The 27,881-nt window shown below is 39.4% G+C and overlaps 1 protein-coding gene across 6 annotated transcripts in view; it reads right to left on the bottom strand.

Moving 5' to 3' along the window:
* EPS15 (epidermal growth factor receptor pathway substrate 15) overlaps positions 1–27,881 on the bottom strand; it is a 55,379-nt gene that overhangs the window by 16,858 nt on the left and 10,640 nt on the right. For 3 of the 6 annotated variants that reach the window (XM_077928744.1, XM_077928746.1, XM_077928748.1), the window contains exons 1-15: positions 25,122–25,166; positions 23,063–23,104; positions 21,006–21,095; positions 20,268–20,315; positions 16,734–16,829; positions 15,087–15,149; positions 13,541–13,666; positions 12,418–12,477; positions 11,574–11,765; positions 11,349–11,494; positions 10,522–10,678; positions 8,019–8,104; positions 4,689–4,761; positions 2,206–2,367; positions 748–945 (exon numbers count right to left, since the gene is read on the bottom strand). In XM_077928744.1, coding sequence (XP_077784870.1) covers positions 748–945; positions 2,206–2,367; positions 4,689–4,761; positions 8,019–8,104; positions 10,522–10,678; positions 11,349–11,494; positions 11,574–11,765; positions 12,418–12,477; positions 13,541–13,666; positions 15,087–15,149; positions 16,734–16,829; positions 20,268–20,315; positions 21,006–21,095; positions 23,063–23,104; positions 25,122–25,151 — 1,569 coding nt within the window. In that variant the 5' untranslated portion in view covers positions 25,152–25,166. Of the gene's footprint in view, positions 1–747; positions 946–2,205; positions 2,368–4,688; positions 4,762–8,018; positions 8,105–10,521; positions 10,679–11,348; positions 11,495–11,573; positions 11,766–12,417; positions 12,478–13,540; positions 13,667–15,086; positions 15,150–16,733; positions 16,830–20,267; positions 20,316–21,005; positions 21,096–23,062; positions 23,105–25,121; positions 25,167–27,881 lie in introns of those variants that run through there. The other 3 variants (XM_077928745.1, XM_028733511.2, XM_077928747.1) reach the window with 3 other exon arrangements.

Here is a 27,881-nt window from a genome sequence, read left to right as displayed (position 1 = left end):
TTTTAACTCCAGCCAACATGATCATTGGCTAGAGATGATGGGAGTTGTTGTCCAATGACATCAGGAAGACCACAGGTCCCTACTCCTGGTTTATTCAAAGAAGCCAAACTACAACAAGTGACTGACCATGGTAGTAGAGAAAGTACCATGAAACAGGAGTGTATCCAGTGAATTGGGGAATACAGAATGTCACTCTTACTATCTCACCAAATCCTCTCTTTAGTGGTGAATAGCTACACAATATAATTTTATTTCTACTCAGCCCTGTCACCAAAGAACTTCCTTCATTTGTCCCCACAACCACACAGACAGGTATGTCTTTCTAAGGAACAGTGACAGGCCCAAAACCATTCAATAAGCTTTGTGGCCAAGCTAGTATTTGAACTCATATCTTCCTGGTCCAACTAATGCATATGACACCTATGAATTTAAGCTTTTCAAAGGCAAATAAAAGAGCTAGCTAGAATGTCCTAAGTAATGGACTGCCATGGGCACAGTTGAGGCTGCAAAGGAACAATTTTAAGCCTTAAGGAGCACTCCTGATTGTTCTGTGGCAAAAGAGGGAGGCTGCCTGCCACGTGCTTGTGAACCTCTACCTTACACACTGCTCTTTCAGTTTTAAATAGCAGAGTTAGTTGTGATAATCCTTGCTAGATATCAATGAAATGGGGGGGCTGGTTCAAAAGGCAAAATTTGGGGATGGGTAGAAAAGGCAACATGGGAAAATTGGTTCTCTTATTTTCTTACTGAAGTGATTTCTTGTTGTGACTCCTGAAGACCCTCCTGAAGAGGCCCCAGCTGCAATTTCCCCGTCTCAACACACTTCTCTAGCTCTGCTGTTTCCTGCTGCAGCCTGCCAAGCTCTTTTTGAGCTTTATTCAAGTCATCTTTATATGTGGAGATTTTGCACTCCTGATCAGTTATTTCTGCCTTTAGTGATGAGATCTGTAGAGCGGAAAGCAAAATAAGTTAGAAACTACACAACTTTGCCCCAGAACATTTTTTTAAGTAGTGTGTCTAATTACAGGTACAGATTAATTTGAATTGGTGAATATAGACTTCATAAGATCTGCCTTTAGGAACAGATGATGCTAGTTCTAGTAGTTTCCGGTTTCAAAAAATTCCATATTACAGCAGTATGGCTATTTACTATGGAAGAAGTACTTGCGGAAGCACGGTTTTGACTGCATAAATAAAAGAAAGCTGGACTGCATAAACACTATTCCCACTATGGCACCTGAATTGGTCGGTTAAAATGCAATGTTCCTGATCTGCAAAACCAGTTTGCAGAGGATCAGGAATGTGTTGCTGTCTGCCTCCTTCATCTTTCGCAGACTGAAATTTATTCCCATTTATTGTTGTTTAAAGAAATCATAGTCCTCTTCAGATGCAATGGAGAATCATTGCTTGCTCAAGAAAGAAAAGGAACAGAAAAGAGTACAAGTGCAAGTAGCACATTCCTGATCTTCCACACCATGATTCTGAGGATTTGGCGCATGATTCTGAACTGAGCCAGTGACTTTTCAAGTTTACTCATTATTAGATTTTACCACACCTGAGCACACTACAATTGAAAAGTAGCTAATTTGGTGATCTGACAGTACCTGGAGAGCAGAACCTCCATCAGCTCTGACCCACTGACTGCATGCTTGGGCTTAGCAGTCTGAATAACATCTGGAGAGCACTACATTGCTATGACAGGGTTAGCCAAACCACAACTTTATATTTATTTCTTCTTTTTCTTTTGTAGGCATATGCTGTTATGTTTTAGAAATGAATTGCTTTGGGCATGAGACTCTTAAGACTGCACCCATCCAAACTTAGGCCAGCATTAATAGCAACTGACCTTAAAACAGCACCATAACCATATCCAAAATGTCTAACATGGCTTCGAGGAGGAGCCTACAGTGCATGTACCAAACAAGGCAACAATATGGATTCTTAGAAGGATATAGCACCCATTGAAGCATACCAATAAGAGTTACATTGCAATCAAGGCAATATCCCTTCCCCTCACTTTAAGGCTTAAATTTGAAACAAATTTAGTAATCTTCAGTCAATTGTTCTTTATAATGTGAGAACAGCAACATTTTCCCATTCCAGCTATTTTCTTTTTCACATCACACATATATATATTACTATTGCTCCAGTGAAGAGTTGCAAAAAACCTAGGGGAGTTTTCACAAGTGAGCTACCACTGCCTACCAAATCAGCTTCTTCAGCACATTTCTGCCGGATTACATTAAGTTGCTGTTCCAGCTTGGCTTTCTCGTCATCAAGATTATTAAGGATTTCCTCTGCTTCCTGCTTCTGAGCCAACAGCGCCTGCAAATTATTGCTCTCCCTTTTTACTTCTTCCTGAAGATCCTGGAATTTTGCAAGCAAGTTTTTTAAAAAAAACATTTAATGTATTCATGTCCATAAAAAGTATGACAGTTTGAAGATTTAGACCATATGATATATGCAGAAAAATGGAAGGGGTGGCAAGAGGCAATGGAAAAATCCAAGAAAACAAGACAGAAAGCATATAAATTGTTTTCTACGACAAAAATGAAGCAGATGATGTTTATATCACACATTTTCAGAAAGAAGAATTGTCTATTTTGACACAGAATTAAAAATAACAACATGAAAAGGAACAAAGTAAGTACTGTAACATGTTCAGAAAAATTGTTAGCCGATATCCCAGAGATGCATTTTAAACAAAAGGACACATTCTACTCATGTAAAAACATTCTGATTCTCGGACTGTCTGTGGACCGGATTTAGAAGACGATTGGGCCGCATTCGGCCCTCGGGCCTTAGGTTGCCTATCCCTGCACAAGACACTTGAATTAAGGAGAATATTCCACACACTTGCTCTGTATGCCCACAAGACAATATATTGCTACAGTAATGCACACAAGCAAGGTTAAATAAAGCCACTACACTTTTTGAAGTTTATAAAGCATAGCATTTTGAGATGATCAAAACAACCTTTCCAAAATAAAAACAAGCAAGGATAATTAACTTTAGAAACCTAATTACGAAAAGGAAATTAGGTTCATAGATGTGCAAACAGATCTATAGAAGAACAGACACCTTTCAATCTGTTCAATGCCTTTTCTATATGATGAATTAAACGAAGTATTGAATGCTTTCACGTTTAAGACCATATATTTCTTTTATTATAGCACATATCATGCCATTTCAATTTACTCCACTTCAGTAGATACTGCATTGATTTGCACAACTCATTTTGAGTGTCTGAAATGCCATTCTCTTAATGTCCAGTTTCACCCTTTCTAAAGCTACATATGACTCTTCAGAGACATTTCTTATGTCAATTAATTTCAATGTTGATTTCTTGGTATGGAATCAAACCATGGAAACTATTGCATTTCTGATCAAGGCTCATCTTCAAAAGTTTCAATGCATACTAAGGCAGGAAGTCTGTTTGTGCCTCTAAACATAAAACATAACTGAAAGTTCTTAACTTGTTACTCAAATATGTAAAGCATTCTTATTATTGGAATAAATAAAAGGAAGCCTTACTCTCACACACGCATTAAAAATATCTGCTTTCCTACCAAAGCTTGCCTCATTAGGAGAAAAGCAAACAATCCTACGGTAAGGCCTCCTAATATTGAATTTCAACAAGTTTATTGGGGGAAACTGTAGTTTTAGTTTTCTTACTAACATAACTGAATAGGTAAATTTAGAGGAATAAGCATTTCAGCAGTCCATAATCCATTTTTTTAAAATGCCACTTCCAATTCCCAGTTGAAAATTCTGCCTTAGCTCATGAAGACATGAAGATCTCCAGTCAGACCATCCCTTTCAAATCCTTTAATTCATTTTCTATTAATCAAATTTCAGTACTTTATGGCTTCTATAACAAGGAGCTACTAAAGGAAAAGGAAAATCAATAACCATTAAAAATGTTTAGAGAAATATGATTTTACTTTATAATAAATGGCCCATTTCAGGCTTCACTTTTTGCTATCATTAAAAAGAAGTGCACTTCTCATCACCTTATGAAAACAGATTTCACCATCATCTAGCGAGAAAAACTGCTCACAAATAAACTGCTCTGTGTAAGACACCGCCTGATTGTGTTTCACCAGAAAAGACTGTAATGCTCAACAAATAAGAGGTTGCCACTGAATGACGATAGCCAAATTGGACCGATTTTTAAATTTAAGCAAAAGCAGTTTTTGCTCAACATTTAGATGCTCTGGAGTCCCACCCTTCTAGCTACAGCATAGGTTAGGATGCAATCTTAGTATCACTTATGCCTGGGTAATTTTGATGAACTCAATGGCATTTATGGGTAAGAAACGAGAAGCTTGACAGATGTGTGCCTAGGTGCAATCCTTTATCTGCAGGAAACAAAATCCTAAATGTGTTATGGTATACAGTGCTTAAAATTCTAATACTGTGGACCAGAACAGTATCTTCCCTCTGCAAACATGCCACATTTTCCTCATCTCTCCTCAAGCACCATATCCTGCAGGCATTTAACGTGACATTCCCATTCAAAATTTCTAAGGCAATAAAATTCTTACATCAGCATGTGCAGAACCCTTATTTGCAGTGCATTTGCTAAGGACAGTTACTTCAATATATTTTTCAACAAGCTCTAAGTCAGTTCATCCAATACATTGTTCAAAGCACAAGAAAACCACACAAATTTACACTGTAATTACCTGGACCTCATTTGTCCTCTGTTTGATTGCGTCTTCTTTTTCCTTTAGATCTTGTTCCACATTATTCTTTTCCCTAGAAGACCAGCAAACAATGCAGGAATATTTAAGCACATCAGCTACACCAGGTACAGTTATCCAACCCCCTAAGCCAGTCTCTCTTTTTAAATACATAGTGGAACATTAAATTTATAGGAATGCGTTTCTGTTCCGTTATTTACAAAGAACAAAAAGGAAATATTCTACATATACAATTTTCACTCTCCCAGACATGGGTAGGTGGAAATAACAGCTTAAAGAGAAAGAAGAGATGAAAGGGAGGGAGAGGGGGGGAGAATCAATGAAATACTGTCTTCAGTGATCTCACTGTTGCTATGGAGCAATTGTCTGGTGAAAAGGGGGAGGGATTGCATCAGCTTCCATCTCTTTAACCCTTTTAGAACTAGAACTATAATTTAATAGACTTGAGCAACCAGATTATTTTTTCCTAGGAAAATACTAATCTGATCTTTGCAATATGGATAAAAACGAACAGTGGAGTGAGCATTTTTCTCCTCTTTTTGAAACATAAATCTGGAAGCAGCTAAACAGCAGATTCCCAATCATGGGTTAGATCCAGGGCCATAAATGGGAGGAAAATTGCTGCTAGCATAATTTTGCACACACATACATGCAAGTGTGATCAGATTTCATGCAGTGAAATGATACACAGGTTCTATAATTTTCATATTTTCACAAGCTCTTGCGCAAGTGAAAAAAGCATCTTGGGATCTGGTATTATTTCCCTCATAGGATGTTCTAGAACAAGGTTTTAATAGCTTATCCGTGAGGAAGAGACATCCTGTGCATAGAATGGGACTTTTGGATCTGACTGCATGAAGCCACATGGAAACACTTGTGTCCAATAAACCATTACAAGGTGCAGTTTCCCCAATATATGACCAAATACTTGGGTAGGTTGTGCTAATGTAACCTTAAAGATCTTTTTATCCTGTGTTCACACACTCTCACTGAGGGAACTGTCCTCCACTCTTCCCCTGCTAGCTTTTTGTTATACTTTGCAGGAGAGAGTTATATTGACTCAATAGCTCAGTGGATCATTAGATAATATACTGAGATAGTTCTTTTTAGGACCCTCTCCAGCAGTGATTGTAATTGGTTGTAAACTGCCTTTAATGTTGTTATTTACAATGTTGTGCCCCTCCCTGGGACCTGGTGGTGAATTGTGGGTAATAATAATTTCAGGCAGCGACCATTTTAGGTGAGTCCAATTGAAGAATGATCGCTGAGGCGCAGGTCCTTTTGGACCTGGAAGAGGGCGGAACAGGGTCAGGGTGGAACGGGGGCACTTATGTGTGGGGGCCAGGAATGGAACTCTGTGCAAAATGGTCGCTGCCTGTATAATAACAACAATTTTATGCAACTATTTCAGGAGATTAATATTGTGATGGGGGAGGGGGAAAGGGAGAACCAGCAAGTATGAGGGTGCCCAGTATGCTAGCATTTCAGGTTTCCTCTTTGTTCTTTAATTTTGCAGCGACCAACACTTCATAGTCTTCCGAAGATATTTTAGGGGATTAACGAAAGATTGAAAAAGTTTCCAAATCCTTAGAGATACTCTCAAGCTTGGTAATTATTCATGCATTTCATTATTTTCAACAGGTAACATGGCCTGCCACTTGATCAATGATTGACAAGTTTCCCTTGCTGTGATATTCAAGGCAAAGTAAAATCTCATATGCAGATTTGCATCTGTTCCTATAGCTCTTTCCTGTATTACAACTATTGAGATCTTCCACAACAGACAACATCCATAAATAGCACCAGAGATGAATGTGCTTATAATCAGCCAACAGAGAAGAAACTAAAATAAACAGAACAGCAGAGGTCAACTGAAGGAGCACGCTAGCCAAAGGGAAAAAATTCACACAATTCTGCATTGACGTTGACGCAGGTTCCTTTTGCAAGGCATCACATATGCTTTGCTTTTCATTCAACATAACTAATTTCATTATTTCAGTATTGTCAAGGCTACTGGTCCTATCTCTGTCAGAGAATACCAGAAGTCACTGCCATACAAATACTGTGCCTGACTATTATGTCCACCTGCTTTGAAATCCTGAAGGCGAAGATTGAAATTAGAAAAGGAAATGTGATTTATCAAAACACTACCCACTTAAATTATTTCAAAACAAGTATATAAACACATACCAGCCTTCTCTTAACCACTGTGTAAACACTGATACAGTGAACTGTACTGTACAGGGTTTTTTTTAATTCCCCTAATCAAGAACATAGATATTCAGTTTCCTAAGGTAAGGACTTTTTCCATTTGTTTAAGAAACAAATGTAAATCCACTTAGAAGAATTTATCTAGAGCATGCTGTTTTATCTAGGACAGATAGGCACGGTTGCAGCCAATAATTTCTTAGCACTGAACATAAAAATACAGAAAGCAGTTATCTGAATAATGCACATAAACATGGTAGGCTTTTAAATGCTAAAAATTCAAGTAACCTCAAATAAATCTTACATTAGTAGACAGATGCAATATTAAAGGCAAGATAAGGTAGAAGGCACCTTACATATTCCTCTGCAACTGGATGTTGATAAAGGCAATACTGACAGACTACAAGTTCATTCTCTAACCTTTCCCCCCGTTCATTTTTCCAGCTGATTGACTCCACATTTCAGTCAAAGTTTCACAAGTCTTATTTTGCATTTCCATCTACCCCCGCACCAGCTCTCTCTCTCACTTCTCTATCCACGTCTTCTACCCTCTTCTCTTTTCCAGCAGCTGTAAACTGTCTCATTTCTGTAAAGTGTAGGTACAGCAGTGGATGTGATAGACCGTTGCCTTGTCCCTATTATTGACGTAATGGAGAGCCTACATACTGAAGCTCAATCCAGAACAGACTGGGGCACTTTGAGTGGCTTCCTGACATCAGATGGGATGGCAAATTTAATAAAAAATAAAATAAAATTATTTCTCCCTTCTCTAACCTAAACATGCTACTTTGACTTTCATCACTTCATAAATCATTTTGTACTTCTCCCTTTCTATCCATCTTCAATCTCTTGGGTCTATAATCATAAAGACCAGGTTCATGATTTTGGTGAGCCCATGGGAGAAATGCCCTCAAACCTGAAGGCATATGAGGTACCCATTAAGCGTTTCATTCATGTAAACATGACAAGCTACATGTCATGGTGGGGTTCTAGGGGGTGCACTTTGTTTAAAGTAATTGTACCTTCCTGCTATGTAGTGTAAATGAAGTTATGGGCAATTAAATGAAAGCAGTGCAAGCAAAATGCATAATTCTATTTACTTACCTCTGTAGTTCAACTATTTCATTGCTTAAAGTATCCAGCTCTTTGATTGCTGAAAAGTCTGCAACAGGACTTGGTCCTAGCATGTTCTGCAAGACAAAGGAGAAAATATGGTTTGCCATGGATCAAAACAAGCAGCCCAATTTGTAGTGGTGCAAGTAGCTGAAGTAGCATCCAATCCATGGCAAGGAGGCAAGGAACGTCTACAGCACACTGCCCATACACACCTGCGCTCTAACTACAAGTCGAGGTACAACAGTTACACTGGGTTTCCTTTAATCCTATCAGGTTTTCAGATGTTGGGACTGGATACAGTGGAGCTATAAAGGGGCTTGCCCAATCCATTCTATACAGGGCTGTTATAGGGGGATAAGCACCAGCACCAGGGCCGTCTTTACCCGGGGGTGCAAGGGGTGCGGTGAGAATTCTGGGGGGCTCCAAATGTTTAGCCACTGCAAACTGCTCCCTCTCGATCGGCGGCCGCCCCACTCCTCCGTCAAATACTCCTGATGTGTCAGGAAACAAAAGCAGTTTTTTCTGCTGTGTTGTTATAGGTGAGCAATTCCCCCCTCCCAAAAAAAAGCTCAACAACTTCAACTTTGAGTTCGCCCCCCACAAAGGAACGCTGGGCAGATCCTTGCACCCCGGTGGTGCATATGCTAAAGACGGCCCTGACCAGCACAAAGGCTACTGCCAATAAATAGTATAGTATAATTTGCATATTAACTCATTAGGAAGTAATGAGGTTCTCTTGATAATTGTTGCCTCATTCATGTTAGTCAGAATTTTGCAAAAAGTCTCCTATTGCTTTTCTTGCAATAGTGACACCATAGCTGTATTTGTAAAAAGAAGACATTATGCAACAGATATATGCTATTCACCTTCCGATATGAGTACAATTTTAACCAGGGAAAGACACAAGCTTAAAAGGTAATCCAAGTTTTAGAAGTACAGTGCTGCGCTGCTAAAAAGATATGCTATTGCTGAATTCCTTATGTTATATTCAATAGTCGCAGTAAAGTTGATAACATTTCTTCCCTTAACAGCCAAAAATGCAATTGCTGTCTACACTGCTAACTTAGATTGTCAGTTGGTTAAGACTGAATGTGCCTACCTATAAGCTAATTACTCTACAGTCTCACTTATTTATGATAATTGAAGCAAATGTGCAATTTTGATGAGTAATTGCATCTTACACCTGGGCATATCTAACCCCAAGAAACTGATAGTATAATCTGTATTTAAATACTTTTTCACCTAACACTATTTCCTTCATACAGGTGTCAAAATAAAGTACGCGGCAATATATTATTCTATAAATGTTCAAGTACAGCAAAGACCTTGGGATGACAAAAGCTATTTGATAATAGCACTACTTCTGAGAATTAAGCAGCATTCTGCTGTTTCAAATAAAATGTGACATGAGAAAGATGCTCATTATTAAACAGTCAATATTGGAAAAGTGAAGAATCTCTAACCTTGAGATGGCAGATTTAAGAAACTGACAGTATAATAAAGATGTAAAGCAGAATGGTGCAGAATGGAAAATATAGTCCAAACTAGGAAAGACATAGAAGGAAAGCAAACATACAAAAAAGATTAGTAAAGCAAGAAATAAAAGCAGATTTTCAAAATAATGCAAAAATAAACCTGATATTATTGAATTCAAAGAAAATGCAGAACTTCTTGAGAGTCATTTCTGGGCTGGAAGTTTGATTCGTTTTGGTTTAGCACAACCAAAAAGAAATTTTCTAGGGCCAAATGAGCAAAGAACGCTATCAACAAAATCTGATTTCACCAAACTTTTGTTTTTACCTGGCATATACTGATTAAAAATAAACCACAAAAAATGATGTGAGACTTAACCCTATTTAAATTTGTTATTATGGTAGGTCATCGTTAAAACAAGGAGGTTAGGAATCATGCAAGTCCTTAACATGAAATGCACATTTTTAATGTTACAAAGGTGGGCAACAGAATTTATGTATCAACAGTGCCAGTACTTCCTAGCCAGGAGTTCCTTGAACGTGCAGCAGCTCCACCCCTCCCCTTCAGTGCAAGACCATAGACACTTCCATATGTATGCCTCTGTTGCGTGCATTGAACTGCCCCCAATATTTTTACCAAATCTCATCCTGTATAACTTTGTACTGAAGCCTAACCCTAAGAGCCGATGAGAACCTCTATGAGCTTTTGACAGCACTAGATTAAGCAGAGCCTCTTTCTGCTGACAATACTCATAAACAGGTCCCAATCCCTTCCCCCTGCTCCAAATTCAATCATCTCTTCCTTTCATTTTTAAAAAAAATCATGTGTCTGCTTTCTTTGTCTATGTGAGAGGGAAGGGAAAACCAACAAAATAGATATAAGGTAGTGAACTCAACTCTCTGTTCAGCAGAATTGTTTACACATCATTAGGCACACTAACCCAAGGGCCTGCTACACCAAAAATAAGGGGGTATCTTACAGTATGTCCAAAATATCATAAAATATGCAAAAATGTCACCTTTTGTTGAGCAGTTCTCTCTGACGGAGGGATCATATCTGCAGTTAGCACCTGAGGAGGATCAATGCCCTTTGTCAACTTCAGATTGATGAAATGGAAGGCCAAGGCAAACTGTTCCTGGGAAAGCTTCCCACAATCCCTTGTATCGCATAGAGCCCTGTAGAAGCCAAAGGGAGAAAGATTCAACATTTGTCCTCCCGCTTAAAAATTATGTATTCATTAGAAGAATTATGCAACTTTGATGCTGGTATTGAAACTTTTGAGTATTTCAGCAGATACACAACAGTCTTCTCAGTACTGCAAACAGCAGTAGGTGCAGCTGGGACAAAGAATTGCGGTTGCCCATCACCTAGATGCACTTCGACCCAGCATGGCTACTCTTACAAGGAAGAGTGTGTAGCATCTTCCTTACTGTAAGCAGATATGTAAACTTGTGTTTCTTCTAAAACATTTTAAAGCAGAAGCGCACACAAGCTGTGTACCTGCTCCTTCAGAGGGTGTGTAACCCCATCAGAAGCTGGCAGCCTCCCATCTCAAATTAAGAAATCTATCTGGGTTTAGTCCCAACGTGCCCTTCTACAAACACAAGGCCTCCATCGGTTTGTGGAACCTTCTCCTGGAGGAAAGGACACAGGCATCAAAGGTAGACACAAATCCCCGAATTCTCCTGTTAAAACATGTAGCCAATTCAGTTAGACAAGTCCTGTGCGTGCACATGCAATAGTAATTCTTCCCTAAAAACTTAATTCTCTACAGATAACTACAGTTACCCTACATCAACACTTTAAAAATGGAAATTATGATTGCGCCATTAAAAAATATCTTACCAGATGTGTGCAAGTAAGGCAGAAGGCAGGCCGGTCTTTAAGAATAATTCTCTAGCCTCCACACCAGAGACGAAGCCATCCATGTCTTTGTCAGTTTTCAAAAAAATGTCATGGTATTTTATCTTATCTGCAGGTGATACAACCCACTGAGGAGAAAAAAAGAGGTCATTTTTCCATTACGCATCTAATAATATAGAACAAAATGCTGATCATTGGTGAGCTTGCCTGTGGTGATGGTGCTTTGAGGCTTACAGGTGGCATGGACTGATGGGACTCTTTACTGGATGCTGAAGGTGGCAACAAATGCACTCCACCTGCAATACTGACACCTTTTCTTTTAGAAGGTGGCACCAATGCTGGAGGCAAAGACATTGGCACAGGTTCCTTCTCAAGAGCACAGTACACCAAGAACATGGCCTGAAAAATAGTTTTGAAGAAGTACAAAAGATGGGCACAGCATTAGCTTATTATTAAGCCATTTCAACGCTTATATAATCAACGCAGCAACCTGGAAGAACAAAACCTTTAAAACCTATCTAACATTCATGTACTCCTCCCATTGCGAATTTGATCTGTTCAAAGTTACATTTAGAGGCATTACAATGCCAAGAGTCTGGGCAATTCATCAAATACTGCAACTTAAAAGTATTTTCAGTTTTTGAAGCTTAGGGCATGATTCAATGTTCCATGAGTGGAAATCTGTTTTGCTTACATATAGACAGCATTAAGATACAACCCTATGGGTGAGATTAACCTAACCAACCCAGTCAGTGGAAGCCCTGCACAAGGATCTTCACTTGCACAATGGGGCTTCTTCCCCATCTGTCCCCAAAATTGGGTCTGGAGGTTAGGGAGAACCCCAGAACAGTGAGGGGGGTATCCTTCCATCTAGCAATTAAGTAGGTGGTGGTAAATTTAGTTTCTGCTCTATTCCAAGAACCAGACTGACCTTTGGATTCACGTGCCTCTAAGAAAGTACAGTATGACTTAAAGTGTAGACTATACTCTATTCAACCTCCGGAAACTTTAAAAAGTGTGTTTAGAATCTCACGAGGACCATTATACTTACAACTGCAAATTCATCCCGATCCAACATTCCATCATGGTCAATGTCACTGAGCTCCCAAACCTAAACAAAAAATGCACATGCCTACATTCAGGACTCAATGGAATATTCTACCCTTATTTCATCATATTCCTAATGTTTCTTTCATTGTATTGTTAAATACCAACAGCACTAGACATTGGAAATCTGTTTTTCCTCTGAGCAAAACAAAACCCAAACCTGCCACTTCTGGACCATGACTAATTCTCAACACCAGATTATTAACTAACTTTTAGGAAAATCTAAAATTTTAGAATAGCCTGAACACCTTTTCACTATTACTGCATCCGGCCCATAATGACATCTATTGGCAGTTCAAACTGCAATACAGCAACCCTACGAACCATATTATTATGCATGTGCTACTCATCTCAGGGCCAAACTGCTAATTACATGGAGTTCCTTGAAACCACTCCCTCAGATGCTTCTTTTTATACATGAAAAGCAGCTACTTGAAGCTGCAATCAAGTGCAGATGGATGGCAGCAGTCTTTCCCTTCCAAAAACACCCTCATCAATGTTCTTTTCTCGCTACAGAGGGTTTCAAGAGGGAAAACGGCAGAAGATAAATAGCTAAAGCATCATTTCCTCTGTTCCTAACTGAAGCTACAAGCAGGTCATTTTCTTATTCAAAAGCAACTTGAGGGGGAACTCTTTCAGAACAGGGCGGTGAACAGAATATGGCCAATGGAATCAACTGATCAGCACTGGCAGGAAGTCCTACTTGCTAAGGCACAGTCAGAGTACACTGTAAGGCTCCCCGTTATTCATCTGCATCCATATCTTTACCTGCTCCGCACCCATCATGTACGCCTGCCCCGGGGTTTGGGGCAGGTGGGCATGGATTCCTGCAAGGCCTAATCTGGCCCACAGGTCCCCTGCCACTAAGGCAGATCAACAACCAAACAGAAGGGGTTTGCTTATAAAGAGCTGCCCCTTGTAGAGATCTCATTCTTTTAATCTATGTGTGAAAACCATGCATGAGATAGAGACCCTATGGGATGCTCCAAAAATTACGAATCATCATCCTATGGGATTCCACAGGGTAAACAGATATTTTGCCTTGCTAAAAAGCTTGTCATTCTTACCCTCCCCAAGATGTCAACTGGCAGTTTGGAGTTCAGCAGAACAGGTTTCACTTTATCACCTGACAACAATCCATTTACTGGGTTCAGACTGTCAAAGATAGCATCATATTTGGCCTTGTCTTCTACCTGGTTTTAGAAATAATATTAAAAGAGCCCACACTTAATTTCACAGGAATATTGACCCAACCAAAAATTAACTAGACAGTATGAAAAGAGTGCACACAGAAAGAAGCACACACAAAAAAGAATACTGGACAGTGGGAGAAGCCAGACAGTGGGCCTCTTATGAGATGACTTCAGTATGAATATCTGAATATAAAGTAAATAAGTGAGCATCAAATCAGAAGGAAAATAGTATTTTTAGCTCCATTCTACTTCTTTGTTTTTAAAATCCACATATACTGCTCCTTAAGATGTTTGTAGAAACCATTCCAGGAAGCACCCTTTAAAACAATTTTTCTACCAGAATCTCAATGGGTCTGAAAAATAGAGGCATTCCTTCTGTTGCTCCATTTAGCTGCAAGTCAACCAGAAGGTGTTGGTGATCTCTCTAGCAAGGACTTTGCCTCCTGGAAAGCCTTGCAATACATCACAGATTTTTATTTATACAGTTCCAGGTGGACAAGAAAATTTTGCAGTGCAGCCCTAGTCCCTAAAATCAGCAGCAGCTTTGTAGCACCATTCAGAGATGCAAGGTGGAAAATTGGTCTTTTAAAAATTCTTTCTCATTTTCCTTTCCCCTGCTGTGCCAACCTCAAGGATTCATGTTTGCTAAAGTCAATATGTCTGGAGGAACAAAGGTCACAGGTATATATTGGGATATAAGAGCAGGCAGATAAGTTGACACAGCTATGATGGGACTCTCGGCAGCAAGGCTAAAGAAATCTGTGCTGGATCTGGAAACAGGCAGGGAGCTACTGTAGGGATATCATATGACCAGAGTGACGAAGAAGTGACTGATTCTGGTGACAGAGCTTTCTGGTAAAAGGGTGAAGGAGCCAAGTGTAATAAGAGATGACTAGAGAAGCAAGAAGAGGCTGAAGTAGTCAAAGTAGGAGATGACTCAAGCATATGAACAAGAGTTTTTGGAGAGAAGGCCCATTTCTAATGACTATGTTAAGCAGCAGCTTGTGCCAGCTATGGTTTAGACCTCTTGCGCATGATTTTAACCACATTTGGAAGAAGCCAACAAAAATAACATGCACACACGGATGCATCTACCACTCCATAGATAATTCCAATAGTTGATCAAGTGAGAAAGACACACACACCCTTCAGGAGCTTGGCCAAATATCCAAGACAAGAGATGTGGATGTGCTTTTACACCAACCAACAGTCATGAAACCGAGCCAAGCTACTACAAAGAGAGGAAGTGCTACATTGCAAGGAAGTATTTGTTGAGTTGGGTAACAGGTTTTGTTTTCAAAGAAGGGGCATAGCAAGGAAAGTTGGAGCATCAACTCCAAATAGAAGCTTAATAGGCAGAAGCTGAGATACACTGAAAAAAGCATTCACTTCAGCTAAGGTTCCAGTTCACTTCCCTTACCTTAACAGCCCATGGGATATCAGCTGGCGCTCCCCCAGATAATAAAGGGCTAGAGGAATCATTCTAGTGGAAAGAAGAATTATTTCAGTTGTCCTTACTTGGAAATGACAAGCAACTGTCATTCAGATTTATCGTAAATTCCTGCTGCGTAAAATAAAGTCAGAGTGCCTGAATCTGTATTAATGAAGAATGATTTCAGCAGTGAGCTAAGATGACTTAGCTTACATTACAGTATGTACATATTGTTTAAGGAAAATATGATGGTGTGAATACCTTGCAATACCAGCCAAAATGTGGACTAATAATTCCCAAAATTTCTATGTTGAAAAGCGTTATGTTCACTGTGTACAATGATAATTCCCTACTATGTGCCAGAGGACATAGTATGTGCCAGAAGAAATAAGATAATTAAAAACTGCTGTGAGCTCTAATTACCAACCCACAAAGGTGACATGTGGTCGAAGGAAAGGATTCTAAGGCTTCTTAGAAACTGACCAACATCTAATCATCCAGTATTAATTAATATTAAAAAGATCTTCTGAAAGCAGCAATTTTATGCTCTCTCTCACACACAGAAAGAGAAATTGGCTCTCAATTTCAGCACTCAATTTCTCATCTTTGTGCATACCCAGGTTTTTTTTAATAAGGAAACTTTATCTCAGGTTATTCAACAATTTGATACTCACATTATCTTACAACATGTAAATCTAACAAAAAAAGTCCAATATGTTGCTTTTGCAATTTTGACACAAGTGAAAGGGAATATTGTGGAAGAAACTTTCTAGAACCAGCTTGGATTGATAGCAATAGTAATAATAATAATAATATATTATTAAAATATATTAATAATATTTTATTTTTATTTTTATTAAATCCCTGCCGATCTGGCTGGGTTTCCCTAGCCACTCTGGATGGCTTACAGAATATATAAAACATAATAAAGCATCAAACATTAAAAACTTCCCGATACAGGGTTGCCTTCAGATGTATTCTAAAAGTTGTATAGTTCTCGATCTCCTTGACATCTGAAGGGAGGTTGTTCGCCAGTACTGAGAAGGCCCTCTGCCTGGTTCCCTGTAACTTCACTTCTCACAGTGAGGGAACCAGCAGAAGACCCTCAGAGGAAGATCTCAGTGTCCAGGCTGAGTGATGCGGGTGAAGGTATACTGATTGGACAGGGCAGAATGAATTACATTACTTTTCTGAAGGAGTGGCCAGTTCCAATTATTGCCAGAGTTAGCTGCTGAATGAATTGGAATATATGGGATAGGACTTATATCTGCTCCAAAGCCAAAGGGCTGCAGAGGTGGGGCAACATGGTTCACACAGTTCAAGGTACAATGGCCAGTGAGGACATAAGACCTGTTAGGTCATCGATATTTGAATTCTGTACTCTAAATATTACTATCACCAACACTGCACATTTTGCAATATTTTGAGCATCATTTGTGTATATTTTTAAAAGAAAAGGGGGCTAAACATGTATTGTAAGACTATAACACTTGACAACAATCAAGGCACTATGTATGATGCTGCATGAGATGATTTTTTTCAATGGTATATTGATAGCACATGCTACATAACATAATGTGTTCAGGTTTTATTGTACGCAAATACTGAAGGCAAGACATTTTTAAAAGTTCTTACAAATCTAGGTGGAGGAACAGGCAAGTTAAGACTGCTCAGTGAAACGTCCAATCCATTCTGTGCACAGGCAACAAGTCGTAAAGCCACAAAAAATTCCTAAAAAGGAAAGAGAATTAAATTAACATAGAACCGTTTTGTCCAAAAAAATGTATCAAAACACACACACACCGCATTTCATGTAAAAAAGCAAAAACAACCTCTTTTAACCTTCAGGGTGCTTCCATTGCAAATCTTGATGTGGCTACTAGAGGCATGCTAAAAGTTTAGGTACCTCAAAACAGCTTGATATGGTTTCCTAAACAGTTCTTAAAATGCATCAATATTCAGCATTATAAGAAGCATTACACACGGCAGTGATGTAATTTAAAAGACATTACATTTGTTTACACATTCTTCTGCATTCTAATCTTATTATAAATCCTTCACATTTCCAAAAGGTTAAGCTGGGAGAGTAAGCGTTGCTTCTTAAAAACTTTCCTCTAATGCACAACACATCACTCACTGGCCCAGCTTTTCTCTTTTGTGTTAAAAATCCTGCATGATCCACAATGTTATGCTGTTTACTCTGCAATCTAAGTGTTCTGTGCTGTATAAGGCAGTAATCAAGGGCTAGATCCATGGCTTGTGTGGGGAAGCTTGAGCTGTTCATCCACTTCCTAAAAGAAGCTCACTATGTTACCCAACTATGTTTAAGGATTTAGATTTGGTGGACAGAGTGCCTGAAGAACTATGGATGGAGGCTCGCAACATTATACAGGAGGGAGCAACGAAAATCATCCCAATGAAAAGGAAATGCAAGAAAGCAAAGTGGCTGTCCAACGAGGCCTTACAAATAGCGGAGGAGAGAAGGCAAGCAAAATGCGAGGGAGATAGTGAAAGATACAGGAAATTGAATGCAGATTTCCAAAAAATAGCAAGCAGAGACAAGAAGGCCTTCTTAAATGAGCAATGCAAAGAAATAGAGGAAAACAACAGAATGGGAAGAACCAGAGATCTGTTCAAGAAAATTGGAGATATGAAAGGGACATTTCGTACAAAGATTACTATAATAAAGGACAAAAGTGGTAAGGACCTAACAGAAGCAGAAGACATCAAGAAGAGGTGGCAAGAATACACAAAGGAATTATACCAGAAAGATATGGATGGCTCGTACACCCCAGGTAGTGTGGTTGCTGACCTTGAGCCAGACATCCTGGAAAGTGAAGTCAAATGGGCCTTAGAAAGCACTGCAAATAACAAGGCCAGTGGAAGTGATGGTATTCCAGCTGAACTACTTAAAAAATTAAAAGATGATGCTGTTAAGGTGCTACACTCAATATGCCAGCAAATTTGGAAAACTCAGCAGTGGCCAGAGGATTGGAGAAGATCAGTCTACATCCCAATCCCAAAGAAGGGCAGTGCCAAAGAATGCTCCAACTACCGCACAATTGCACTCATTTCACACGCTAGCAAGGTTATGCTTAAAATTCTACAAGGAAGGCTCAAGCAGTATATGGACCGAGAACTCCCAGAAGTGCAAGCTGGATTTAGAAGAGGCAGAGGAAACAGAGACCAAATTGCAAACATGTGCTGGATTATGGAGAAAGCTAGAGAGTTCCAGAAAGACATCTACTTCTGCTTCATTGACTATGCAAAAGCCTTTGACTGTGTCGACCACAGCAAACTATGGCAAGTTCTTAAAGAAATGGGAGTTCCTGATCACCTCATCTGTCTCCTGAGAAATCTCTATGTGGGACAAGAAGCTACAGTTAGAACTGGATATGGAACAACTGATTGGTTCAAAATTGGGAAAGGAGTACAGCAAGGCTGTATATTGTCGCCCTGCTTATTTAACTTATATGCAGAATTCATCATGCGAAAGGCTGGGCTGGATGAATCCCAAGCCGGAATTAAGATTGCCGGAAGAAATATCAACAACCTCAGATATGCAGATGACACAACCTTGATGGCAGAAAGTGAGGAGGAATTAAAGAACCTTTTAATGAGGGTGAAAGAGGAGAGCGCAAAATATGGTCTGAAGCTCAACATCAAAAAAACGAAGATCATGGCCACTGGGCCCATCACCTCCTGGCAAATAGAAGGGGAGGAAATGGAGGCAGTGAGAGATTTTACCTTCTTGGGTTCCATGATCACTGCAGATGGTGACAGCAGTCACGAAATTAAAAGACGCCTGCTCCTTGGGAGAAAGGCGATGGCAAACCTAGACAGCATCTTAAAAAGCAGAGACATCACCTTGCCAACCTAGCAGTTTGAAAGCACGTCAAAGTGCAAGTAGATAAATAGGTACTGCTCCAGCGGGAAGGTAAACGGCGTTTCCATTTGTCAGGGAACTGACATCAGAGACAAGGGAGAAGGAGAGGGTCTCCGACTCTGCAGGTGAAAGTCCTAGCACAAGGGGGAGACTCAGCTTGGTGGAAGGGGAAGGAAATACGCGTGACACCAAGAGTCCAGGAGAGCAATGGGAAGAGGAGGTGGAAGGGCTCCGGGATTCTTCCCTGGAAGTCAGTGAAGAGAGCCCAGGCACTCCGCTACCCACGCCCACCCTGCGCAGGAGACTCCCGCGCAATGAGAGGCGGAGACGATTAGGTGTCAAACAGCTTTTATGCTGGCAGAGGTTTAAGAAACGCCCACAGACAGATTCTGCCAGTGACTGAGGCAGCCACGCGGAGATGGGCTGTGCAGTCCGAAGGGTTTAACCAGGCAACCAAGCACCCAAACGGGGTTGGCTTACGCACGAGTAACTCCAAACCACTACACCATTCACTGCTCTGGTTCGCCAGAAGCGGCTTAGTCATGCTGGCCACATGACCCAGAAGCTGTACGCCATTTCCCTTGGCCAATAAAGTGAGATGAGTGCCACAACCCCAGAGTCGGTCACGACTGGACCTAATGGTCAGGGGTCCCTTTACCTTTAAGCAACACTTTGGTGTTAGCATTACAAATTAACATAATGGGCAAAGCAGATTTAACATTGTGATTAAGCAATGGGTAACATTTAATGGTAAGGAGCAGGCCTCAGAATTGCACATTCTAATCCCCCAGCCCCTCTCCTTACACAAATTATTTTCACCCTTCTCTGTTGGCCTCTACCATGGTTAAATGCTTCAGAACGAACCCTTGTGATAAGGGAACTCTGACTTATAGTTACCTCACTCAAGGCTTAAGGCTGTTGGGAATTGAGAAGAAATAGCACGCAGTCCTCTAACACACGCTTGATCTTCTAAGCATGGTTAAAATATTGAGAAGATTACACCTGTATATAATCCTTAACTGAGTTCCACTGTTTTCCTTCAGCTAGAAGTGTAGTAACTGAGTTACTGCACCAAGTAACTGATTCCTGCTCAAGAAAATATTTTTCATCCACCATAATTTGTAAGCCCATTTCAATAATGATCTGGTTGTGTCTCCATGTGTTATGAAGATACAGATGTCTCTAACAGAATCAAATCTGCTATAAACTGTAATAAAAATGCTTTTTTACTCTCGTTATCCTTTCACCATATTCGTTTGAAGAAAAATATATCATATTTTTACCTGTTTGTTTAAGATTCCTTTGCCATCTGTATCAGCAAGGTCCCAAACCTAAACAGTTAGATGAAATAAGCATTTGAAGTACTCCCAAAAATATCTTTCCCCCACTTGAATGAGCAACAGTTTTAAATAACAACCCCAAAAGTTCAACCACATTATCTTAACAGTGCATTGATGAAAAGTGTGACACCTCGGGCAATAGTATGAATTTCAGTTTAATGTTGTGGCTTTAGTTTAGGCAAAAGGGGAAACAGAGCTCTAACAAAGTTAATAGCTCAACAAACTGAAGGGCGTATGAAAACGTCAAAACAAAACACCCATACACAAAATATGTGCAATCACTTTTCACCCATGCATTTCAGTGCTCTAAGTTACTCTTCTCTCATTTGCAGGCACTTTCATACATTATAGGGAAGTACGTTTTTTCCAAGCTGCAACTGGGTCAGTCCTTAAAGAAAGTAAATGTAGAGGCCACCATGCATCAGAGAGATAAGCAAGACAAAGCCTATTTAAATTGGCTTCGGCGCACCTAACTATGGGCGGGATTGTGACTACTGAGCGCTCCACAAAACACCCAATTTTTGTTTCATTCAGGCCTACAATCGTATGCACCAAGACGCCTTCTCCTGGAGAGATAGAAAGGCTTAAGGATCGGAAGCAATATTTTCTTTATTGTCAAAACCAAGACAGGATGGCTTCTCTCCCCCCCCCCAACCCCCATATTTGATTCACAGTTAATACCTTCCCAAGTATCAAGTCTGTCAGTCCTGATTTTTTAAGAAAGACAGCTGCATCGGAAGCCAACACCCGCCCAGAGTTACTAGGATCAACCTGCAAAAAGAAGGCATATTGAAGATTTGTTATGTAGCAATTTGCACACTAAATATCTTACAAAAAGTCTTGTTACTGACTTACTTGGACGACTTGCTGAACTACTATTAAGGGTACAACACTCTGCAAAATTATTTATTTATATGCAACTACAAAATGATACAGTGGCCAAATACTGTAGCCAGGTGATTTTTAAAAAACTAATGAGTACTTAGAAGCTACAGATACACTGAAACAAACTAAAGTATTGTGAGGGCCTTTCCCCAACTCCACCTTTGCCCTAGAAGAGCAAGGGACAACGATGGAAGGTACAGAACTGGCAGTGTTTTCCTGGAAGTACTTGCGAGGCTTCTCACTAATTTCAATTGTTAAGGTCAAAAAGACTGACAACGTCAGGCAGCTAGCAGCTGATAGCACAGCACTACATTTTCCTTGCCAGGAGGAAGAGCGGATACACTGTGACTAGAGCACCTATCCAATGTTTATCTTAATTTGTTTCAACTGTATAATACTAGAGTGTTGCTTTGCTTCATTCCAGTCTGTGACTTGTACATTTTTCTACACTGTGGTAGCCACTATGGTGCCCTCCATATGTTGTGGACTACAACTCCCAGAATCCCTGACCATTCGCCACGCTGGCTGGAACCAATGGGAGTTGTAGTCCAACAACATTCACATTGGGTACCTCAACACAACCATGGTCCGTTTAATCCCCTTTCCTGCCTTCTGCAAGATCCCTACAGCTGCCAGCCAGAAGCTCCTCTTCTCTTTGTTTATAATTTCTTTCAGCCTGCTTAGTGTGTGTTTTGTTCATTCAAATGTTGCATTTTTTAATAGAAGCATTCAGTCATCCAGACTGTTCTAGAGAGAAGCCATGCAATTCTTACAATATTATTCTATTATTAATTTACTTCTACTTTGATTTGAAATAAAAGTTCCTATTAACTACTACTAATTCTCTCTATATTCTGCATCAATGTAATGAATATTTGCTAACTAATAGGTACTTAAGTTAGATGTTAAATATCTCTGCATCTAAAAAAAGACTGGGAATCCATAATCCATAAACAGTCCTCATTTAGCTCTGTAACACTGCAAAAGGGAACGTCCATTCTACCAAAGCTCTATGGTACAGACCTAATGGCTAGGACTGCCAAAACAAACAGTAATTTAGATGCAATGCTAGTCTTGTGGCAATGCAGGCCATTGAAACTTTTGGGTAATCAGAACAGAGACATTTGCCCTCTTGTGGGCATCATAGTACCCAAGGCAGGTCTTTTTTTTTGTTATCATTAATTCATTTCATCTAAACATAAAGAAATGCAGGACTGATGAAAGGTATATATTCATCATGCAGAAGGGAATATATATTTGCAGCTGTCTTGTTATGTATATATTAAGGGTTTGAATTTCTTTATTTTGTGCTTTCAGTTTCCAACCAGGCTTTTCTTTTCTGGTACTTACAAATATTGGAACTACGTTGAACTTTGAGAGCTGTCCAGACTGATAGGCTTAAAGCACAGTCAGTTAAGCAGAACTATGCATTCAAAGACATGGCCTAAGAAGCTACTGGACAGAATTTTTACTGAAGATATGCTTGGTTGCTTCAACAAGGAGACATAATGAGCCACAGTATATTCCTCTTGTAATGGTATAAATCCATTACTGTCTGGTACGAGAGGTTGGTGGGGCCTAGAGCAATTAGCTTTTGCAATAATTGCTGATTTGTACTGGTACAAGTGATTGTATAAATATGAATGTCATAAATAGTCCATTGTACTGCAAAGCTACTGAAATATCCTAAGAATTAACTTTACACCCAAAATATTTATTTCATTCTATTGCCTAAAGACAAGAAGAAATTATCTGTTTTATTCTCCTCTTTAATATGTCCATCCATAACTACCCAAGGAGGAGATATTTTAAAAGCAAGTACTGTATAAGCCCAGGAAGCCAGGCACACTTACCTGTCGATAGAACTTCTCGTACACAGGATTTGCACTTGACAGCTTTGGGAGGGAAGAGAGAGAAAAAGTTTTTAAAATACTGCTCGATTTTAAATATTGTAATTAAACAGGGAAGACATTAGCTTTTTCTGTCAATATCAAAGATTAGACTTCAAGAATGGCATTAGGTAAGCGTTCAGAAACAGAGACTATCCATTATTGCATAGAAGAGCAATATACAATACATTACAAAGTCTTATGTGGCTAGAGATTTGCATTCATAGGAAACCACTCAATCTATAAAAATATCCTACAGCAGGCTCACCAATGTACTGAGGCACAAACCTTTACAGGCATGAAACCTACTTTTTCAGATGCATTTTCTTGTCCATGAAACTTCATGTCACAGTACACTGGTGGCATTTTGAAGACTCATAAGACTATTTTTGCTAAAACAGACTCTGGAATTTGCTGCAGTTACATTTAAGGTTTGGCTGTGTGTTCTGAAGCATGTGGTTATCATGGCGTCTTTGAATGCAAACCTTAGATTTGATTATTCATTGGTCTGGCATGGAATTAAAGTAAAATAGGCGTGTCATTCATCGAGACACACAAGCTTGCTGTTTGACCTAGTTTGTATGTGTTTTTTCAACTCTTACATAGCAGAATTTGTGGAATGGGAGCATCAGTCCTGGCTTCAGTCAGTGGGATTTTGTGATTCACAGTTATTGTTACACATGTGGAATGCTGCTAGCCCCAAAGCCTGCAAGTGTTCGGTTTATATAATGTTTCAGAGAGGAATGGCACATAACTTCAGGTCATATCAACAGCTAGCCAATTTCACAGCACTGTATACACACTGCATTTGCGATTCCCCCCTCCATAATTGTTAACAATTTGTCACCAAATTAATACAAATTTTATACAAATTTAAAAGCTGACTCCCCCCTACGTCCCCTCTATTTTCCTCTCTTATTTTACACATTGCATTTGAGAAAAGATTGGTTAATGTGCTTTAAATTAAGATGAATACTCTTAACACAATGTTACCTATCAATGAAGCAAACAAATGAAGGAGATCAGCAATCTTCAACCTCAGGTCCTTAGATATTGTTGGACTAGAGCTTCCAATAACCCTGATCACTGGCTAAACTGGCTGTGGAGTTTGCAACTGCAACAGCACCACAGGACCCAAGGTTGAAGGATCAAGTATTGCAGCTTCCAAACTTCAAAGCAGTTTTGGTCGAAGATATTCAGACAGAAATTACAGTAAATGATTCTATATTGCCATGGTATTCCTTATATGCAGAACAATCCTATATGCATTTACTCAAAAGCAAGTCTCATGGTGTTCAGTAGGGTTTAGGATTACAGCTTTAAAATGACTATTTAAAAAGACAGCTGTGCCTTAAATTTTAAAAAATTTTATAATCTAAACTGATTGGGTTGAACTAGTCCTAGATCTAACATAGCTCCAAGCACGTTTAAACTGGGAGGTAAGGTCCATTCTGTGGCATAATTCTATCATTTTCTAAGATCACTGAAATGCAAATCTGGATTACCTGAAACACATTCATTTTTGGCACATATTCCCCACCCAGCGGGTCTACAGCAGATTAGAATTGCTGTACAAGTTGCTGCTACTCTTTTTGCTGGTGCCACTTTATCTTCATATTTTATTACATTTTGGGTGGGTGAAGATACAAAAATGTGGGATAAAAACTGAAATGGTTTTCAGCTGCTTTTATTCAGTGCTGTTTTTAATATGGCAATTTATTTTGGTTTTTTAAAATATTTATAACTTGTGTGAGTTTTAGCTGTATCTGTTTTTAATTCATGTTGCGATCTGCCTTGGTTGCTGCACTGGGAGAAAGGAAAGACATAAATGAAATGAAATGATAAATGAAATGAAATGAAATGAAATAAATAAATAAATAAATAGTAACACCACAGTTACTAACATTCTTAACTGTACTCAAGAGCTTAGAGGGAAATTGCATTTCCAGAAAACAGTGACTCTACTCAGCACATTGACAGAAATTCCCCAGAAGAAATTGGTTCTACAGCAGAACAAGCTTACACAGCAACTTCGACCAGCTGGCAGCAACATACGAATCTCCAACTCCTCAAAAGATTCCACCAACAGCGTCTCCGAAAAATTTTACATATCACTTGGGAAGACAGGCGAACTAATGCCAGTACGTAAACTGGAAGAAGCAATGATCACCAGTGTCGAAGCAATGATTCCTCAACATCAACTTTGTTGGACTGGTCATGTTGTTTGGATGCCTGATTATCGTCTTCCAAAGCAACTACTCTATTCTGAACTTAAAAATGGAAAGCGTAACGTTAGTCAACAAAAGAGGTTTAAAGGCTCTCTCAAGGCAAATCTTAAAAAATGTAGTATAAACACTGACAATTGGGAAACACTGGCCAATTGGAGAACAGCCTTTAGCAAAGGTGTCATAGATTTTGAAGACGCTCAAACTCAGGATGAAATGGAGAAACGTGCTAAGAGGAAGGCATGCTTGTCAAACCCTCACCATTATCAACTCCCGCCTGTAAACCTATGTCTCCATTGTGTGGATCCAGAATTGGCCTCCACAGTCACTTACAGGTTCACTGTTAAGACTGTGTTCGTGGAAGACAATCTTACTAGGCTACGAGTGATCGCCTAAGAAGAATGCTGCACAAATTGATTGTCTTTTAAAAAATAAAAGGTGCCAGCTTTAAACAGGAATTATTTTCTTTTTAGCACAATTATTTTCTAAATCATATTAAGATGTTTCAGGAACAAAGACACAGTAGGGGCAGGGGGTTGGAGAGAAGAAGATCATCCGTTGAGCATTGCTGTGAACAGCCAGTTAGTAGGTGAACAACTGACCCAACACCAAAGCCTGAGTGGGTGTGCATTTGTCCCCTTCTGTTTTTTAAATAAGTCATGCTGTACTTGTGCAACTCTCAGAATTTGCTTTCTGCTTGTAACACAAAACAACCCCTTAAGTCTACTTGGAACATTAGGTTGAATTTGTGCAGTAATTAGGCAGTACATTCTATAATAATCGGACGCTGCTGTTCCAAAATCTACTCAAATTTGTTAAGTGTTGCTCAGGATTAATACATTAACAGATATCCACAAATACCAAGAAGGGAAAATAGTTTTGCTTAAACCACTGTGGAAGTTGAGCCATTAAGTCAATGTTCAGCACCCCGTCTTTTCCCCAACAGAGCAATTAGTAATCTCACATCTTCGTTCAACTATAGCAATGTCATCATTTTGTTAGCAAAACATTACTAAGCCAAACCTATTGTTACTCTTGAATAGGAAACATATGCTGGTTCACATCCTGTGCCTTCACCACTCTAAAATTCCAAAGCAGTCTCTCCATCCAGTCTCTCCTATGCAGTTTAACATCTGAACAACAGATGCAAATTACATTTTCTGCATAATGGTGAAAGCTTGGAAGGTCTTCTGCTTTCACTGGCAAGAGACCCATTTTATGATAAAAGTCAAACTGGGCAACAAGACAATCAGATTTCTCTTACAGTGAATAGAATTGTTCGTACAGCAATATAAGATTTTTCTGGAAATCACAGGTAAAGAAATATTATATACCTAAAATAAAATTATTGGAATTAAGACTGGTAAGTTTCTTTATTTCTTACACAAGGATGAGTTAAACTGCAAGCGCCCTCCAAACACCAAGTACGTGGTATAACAAAGCTGTCTCTTAATATATGTTTTCCCTTTAGACCTCAGCTGTTCCAAAAATTCTTGTACAGTTTACACTGTCACTATTTAAACTGCAAGGCCAAGCACAAGCCCTTTGCTGCTATACCACCTTCCTGAATACTGTAATTCAGGGTCTCCTCAATCCATTTGCAATGCATTCAGAGGATCTAACTATAAACTTGTGTCTATCAAGACATCTTAGCCATACTACACCTCCCCTCCCACCTAGGCCCTGTTTTCCCACCCAGGTAAGCACCCAGATAGAAAGACATCACCCCTCCACCATCTTATTTCAATATCCTTATATTCTCCTTACTACAAACACAAATCCACCCACACCCCAGCCCCACAAGCAACTGCTGACTCGCCTTCAACGAAAGTTCTTCCAGCCATCTGGTAGCATCAGAATTTGTAGCACATATGCTGCAAAAGACATCTTGTTGATCTTTGAAACACAGAACAGCTCAGACTTCCTTTTTCCAATTAAGCTTTCAAACATATTGAGGAAGGAATTCCACTAACCAGAGTGAACACACTGCTGAAACTGGATATTCAACTTTAATTTCCCCTTCAAATGCCAACTCACTCATCCTCTAACTCCTCTTTTAGTTCTTCCAGAAGTTCATCTTTCGAAAGTGTTGGTACAAAATTGTACTTACAAAAGGAGCAGGACAGAAATACACTTATCTACCCTGTCACTGACTTTAGCAAAGAATGGCTACTTGGACATTTCCCTCTACATCAGGGGTGGGAGAACTACATTACATCAGATGCTGCAATCTAGCAACGGGCAGGGCAAAACACCCAGGACCTAGATGAACTTTTCATGATATATACATACATTGCTAAAAATGAATCTATTTGTTTTACAGCTTTATGTCAGGACTATGTACTAGAAAATTTCAAGACTTACTCTTTGGCTTAGAATATTCAGGGCTGGCAGCTGCTGAATAGTTCAAGTATGTAACCCAAGAGAAAGGGTTGTATCCAGCAAAGTTGCTGTATTCACACAATGACTTTTGCTTATGAAACAGAACTTCCCCTCCTTCTCCTGCCCCCGTGTACCTTCAAGATTTCCCTCCCAAAACAGATTTGGGGAACACACAG

The sequence above is a fragment of the Podarcis muralis genome, chromosome 5 (genome assembly GCF_964188315.1).
Source record: "Podarcis muralis chromosome 5, rPodMur119.hap1.1, whole genome shotgun sequence".
Taxonomy (NCBI): domain Eukaryota; kingdom Metazoa; phylum Chordata; class Lepidosauria; order Squamata; family Lacertidae; genus Podarcis; species Podarcis muralis.
This window is presented reverse-complemented; position numbering and strand designations above follow the sequence as displayed.